At 44.2% G+C, this 3,923-nt stretch overlaps 1 protein-coding gene across 1 annotated transcript in view; it reads left to right on the forward strand.

The window, feature by feature from the left end:
- The first annotated feature begins 1,481 nt into the window (after positions 1–1,481).
- Positions 1,482–3,923, forward strand: part of CHCHD6 (coiled-coil-helix-coiled-coil-helix domain containing 6) — a 517,542-nt gene continuing 515,100 nt past the window's right edge. Inside the window, exon 1 of the mRNA XM_006876231.1 lies at positions 1,482–1,568. Within this exon, the coding sequence (XP_006876293.1) occupies positions 1,482–1,568 (87 nt within the window). The remainder of the gene's footprint in view (positions 1,569–3,923) is intronic.

A 3,923-nucleotide genomic window follows, 5' to 3' on the forward strand; every position in this document is an offset into this window, starting at 1 on the left:
CGTAAAGATTTACACCCTTGGAAACCCTGTACAGGGTCGCTATGGGTCGGAACCGACTCGATGGCACTTAACAACAACAACAACAACATAATTTTTTGAAGGGCTTACACCTCAATATAAAGAAAACAAAAATTCTCACAACAGGAGCAATAAGCAACATCATGATAAATGGAGAAAATATTAAAGCTGTTAAGGATAACATTTTACTTGGATTCATAGTCAATGCCCATGGAAGCGGGTGTCAAGAAATCAAATGATGATTGCATGGGGCAAATCTGCTTCAACAGACCTCTTTAAAATATTAAAAAGGCAAAGATGTCATGTTGAGTACTAAGGTGCACCTGACCCAATCCAAGATGTTTCAATAGTCTTGTATGCATGGGAAAGACGAAGGAAGAAGAGTTGATATTTTTGAGTTATGATGTTGGTGGAGAATAGTGAATATCCCGTGGGCTACGTGGAGAAAATATAGCCATCTCTCTTGGAAGAAGAACAGCCAGAATGCTTCTTAGATGGGAGGATGATGAGACTACTTTGGATGGTGTTTGTTTTGTTGTTTTGTGCCGTGGAGTCGGTTCCGACTCATAGTGACCCTGTACAGGGTTTCCGAGGCTGTTAAGTCTTTACGGGAGCAGAACGCCTCATCCCGCGAAACAGCTGGTAGTTTCGAACTGCTGACCTTGAGGTTCGCAGTCCGATTTGTAACCATTACTTTAACAGAGCTCCTTTGGATGGTGTTAGAAGGGACCTTTTTCTGGAGAAGGACCAATCTTGGTAGAGGGTCATCGATAAAGATGAAACTCCTCACAGAGAATTGATTCAGTGGCTACAACAATGGACACAAATACAGCAAAAATTGTGAAGATGGCGCAATGTTTCGTTCTGTTGTATGTAGGGCCAGTAGGAGTGGGGACACGCTAGATTGGACCTACCAACAATAGTTGTTGTTGGTGTTAAGTGCCGTCAAGTCGGTTCCGACCCATAGACACCCTGTACAGGGTTTCCTAAGGTATAAATCTTTACAGGAGTAGAAAGACTTATTTTTCTCCCGTGGAGCGGCTGGTAGTTTCGAACCGCTGACCTTAAAGTTCGCAGCTAGATTCGTAACCACTACGCTACAATAGTAGCGCATCTTAATACGTGTTTGTTGAAATGATGGTGCAGTGGGCCATGCAGTCTCCTCAGTGGTTTCGGGTCTCAGAACATTAACTTTGGCTCAGATTCAATGGCGAGCTTTCCCAAACCCGTACTTGACCATCACCCGACTCGAGACTACAGCACCCACAAAGCCTTGCGGCCACGCTTCCGTGATTGGCTGAGTCTCTGGTAGTAGCCAATAGGATGTGGTTTTGTTGGTGTATGCCGGCCAAGACAACTGAGGCGGCAGCAACGAGTGCTGCAAAGTGTGGGGCTTGAGAGTTTAATCCGGCGTCTACCCGTTTTTCTGGTGCCAGGTCTTGTTGCCACTGCCTCCTCCCACCATGGGGAGCGCCGAGAGCAGCGAGGGTCGCAGGGTGTCCTTCGGAATGGATGAAGAGGAGCGGGTCCGGGTGCTGCAGGGCATCCGGGTGAGCGGTGCTGCTGGCGGTGATAGGAGCGAGCGCGACCTGGGTTGGGGCGGTGTATGGAGGGCGACCGGGGACGGGTCTCCAGAAAGGGTGGCTTGGCACTACTCCCAAGTGAGCACTGTATTGGAATCCCAAGGTGAACACTACACTGGCTTCAGGGCGGGCATGGAGAAGAAGGCCACTATGATGCTAGGGACCTTGGATTACGACATACCAGCGCCGGTGGCTTACTTTTTATGTTTAATTTGCACTCTTTTTCCTGCTCACCAGTCCACATGCCCGGTACTTCTGCTTGTGTGCTTTGAATCGTGGACAAGTGCAACAGCCTCTTTATAGGGGTCTTTGAGCCCCCACTCTTGCCCCGACAGTCCCTTCTTCAGTCCCTTTTTCATACAGCAGTTAAAGCCCCCCCCCACTTAAAAAAAAAAAAAAAAGCTTTTTATTGTGACGTTTTACAGATAGGGTCATCAGTTTTACATTGAACAAATCATACACATGTTTTCATCTCAGTCATTGCAATCTCCATGTAAAAAAAGTTATCCCACTTCCTCCCTGTGGTTCATATTTTCATTCCACTCTCCTTCCCATCCCTTCTCAACTTTGCCATTAGGTAAATATTGCTCTTTTGTTCTTGAGTGACTGGTCATTCCACCGTGAGCATATTTTACTAATGTTGACACCACCCCCTCCCCACCCCACCCCTCCGTATACCTGTCTACTGCTTGGCCAAGAGGGTGAGTTCTTTTCCAAACCTAAAGGATGATACAGGGCCATAGTCTTGAGTTCCTTCTGACCAGTAAACCTGGTCTTCTATTTTAAAATTTCGAGTTCATTTTCTCCCATTCCATGTGGGACTTTCTAATGTGATCCCTTTCAGAACAGTTGCTAGTGGTATCCGGGCACCATCTCACTCTTTGGTTTGAGAGTTGTAACTGATGTTCATCTGCTGCATTGGTTCTTTGGACTAATTGATTCCAAGCATCTTCAGTTTCCATCATTTTTGTTTCTACTGTACATGGAGAGACTACTGCACCATAGATAGCCACTCATGGGCCTTAAGATCCTAGATGCTACTCGCCAAAGCAGGATATAGAACATAGTCTTTGTGGACTATGTTATCAAAGGGGCACTTTGAAATGTGTAAATCAGATCATATATTCTTCCCCTTGCTTAAAATTCTCCTTTGGGTTCCTAGCCCTTTAAGACAGATGAAGAGGAAACACTTCACCTTACCTTGCTTTTAGAAGTTACCTGCTGACTTCTCTGACCGTATCTCATGCCAGTTCCCCTGCCTTCTATCCTATTGTTCACTAGCTTCATGGACTTTGTTCTTCCTGGAAGGTGGCAGCTTGCTTCAAGCACAGTTCCCTAGCATTTCTTGTATAAGGTTCTTTCTTGCCATTGTAGTCATAGATCAAGTATCTCAGAGAATGTTTACCTGACCACTCTATCTAAAATAGTTTCCTACCCCCAAGACCACACATTTGTTATTTTCATAGTGTGCATCACAATTCAAAATAGCTGTTGATAGTTTATCTGTCTCCAGTTGTTAAGTGCTGTTAGGTCAGTTCTGTGTAGGGTTTCTGAAGAGCACCTGGTAGGGTTGAACTGCCAACCTTGTGGTTCGCAGTCCTGTGCTGATCTTACAGCACTACACTAGGAGTCCCATCTGTCTTGAGGCCAAGATTCTTATCTGATTCACTACTCTATCTTAAGGACCTAGAATAATAAAAGCAGCTTACATTTGAGTACACAGTGATGACCATGCTTTATTATATGATGGTGAGTCAAAAATTATCTGTACTCTGGTTGTAGAGTTTATTTTAATCAATTTTTAGAAAAGACAGACAGATACATCATTTTTCAACATCTCTTTGCTTTTCAATTCACTTTGTTCATCTGTCAACAAGCTTTTGTATTCCCTTGTTAAAAAATGTTTTTGGCTGAGCTGTAAGCCATGAATGCACTGCTTTCTTCACTTCTTCATTCAGAGGTGAGTCTTTGTTCTCGAAGGGCTGATTTCAGGGGACCAAATAGGTGTAAGTCTAATGGAGCAAGATCACGACTATAGGGAGGATGCTTGAACCTCTCAAAATGAAGTTTTTGCAGAGTGTCAACAGTGTGGGCAGAGGTGTGTGGACGTGCATTGTGATTCAAGATCACAACTCCCTTGGATAGCTGTTCTCTGCGTTTAATTTGAAGTTTAGGCTTCAGTTCTTCAGTGAGCATCTCACTGTAAGGAGCACTATTGTTAAACCTTTTTCCTGATAGTGTTCCAATGCTGACTCTTAAAAATTCCGGAAAACTATAAGCACCAATTTTCCAGCTGATGGTTGACTTTTTTTTTTTTTTTTT

This window comes from Chrysochloris asiatica, unplaced genomic scaffold, assembly GCF_000296735.1.
Source record: "Chrysochloris asiatica unplaced genomic scaffold, ChrAsi1.0 scaffold00367, whole genome shotgun sequence".
NCBI classification, from domain to species: Eukaryota; Metazoa; Chordata; class Mammalia; order Afrosoricida; family Chrysochloridae; genus Chrysochloris; species Chrysochloris asiatica.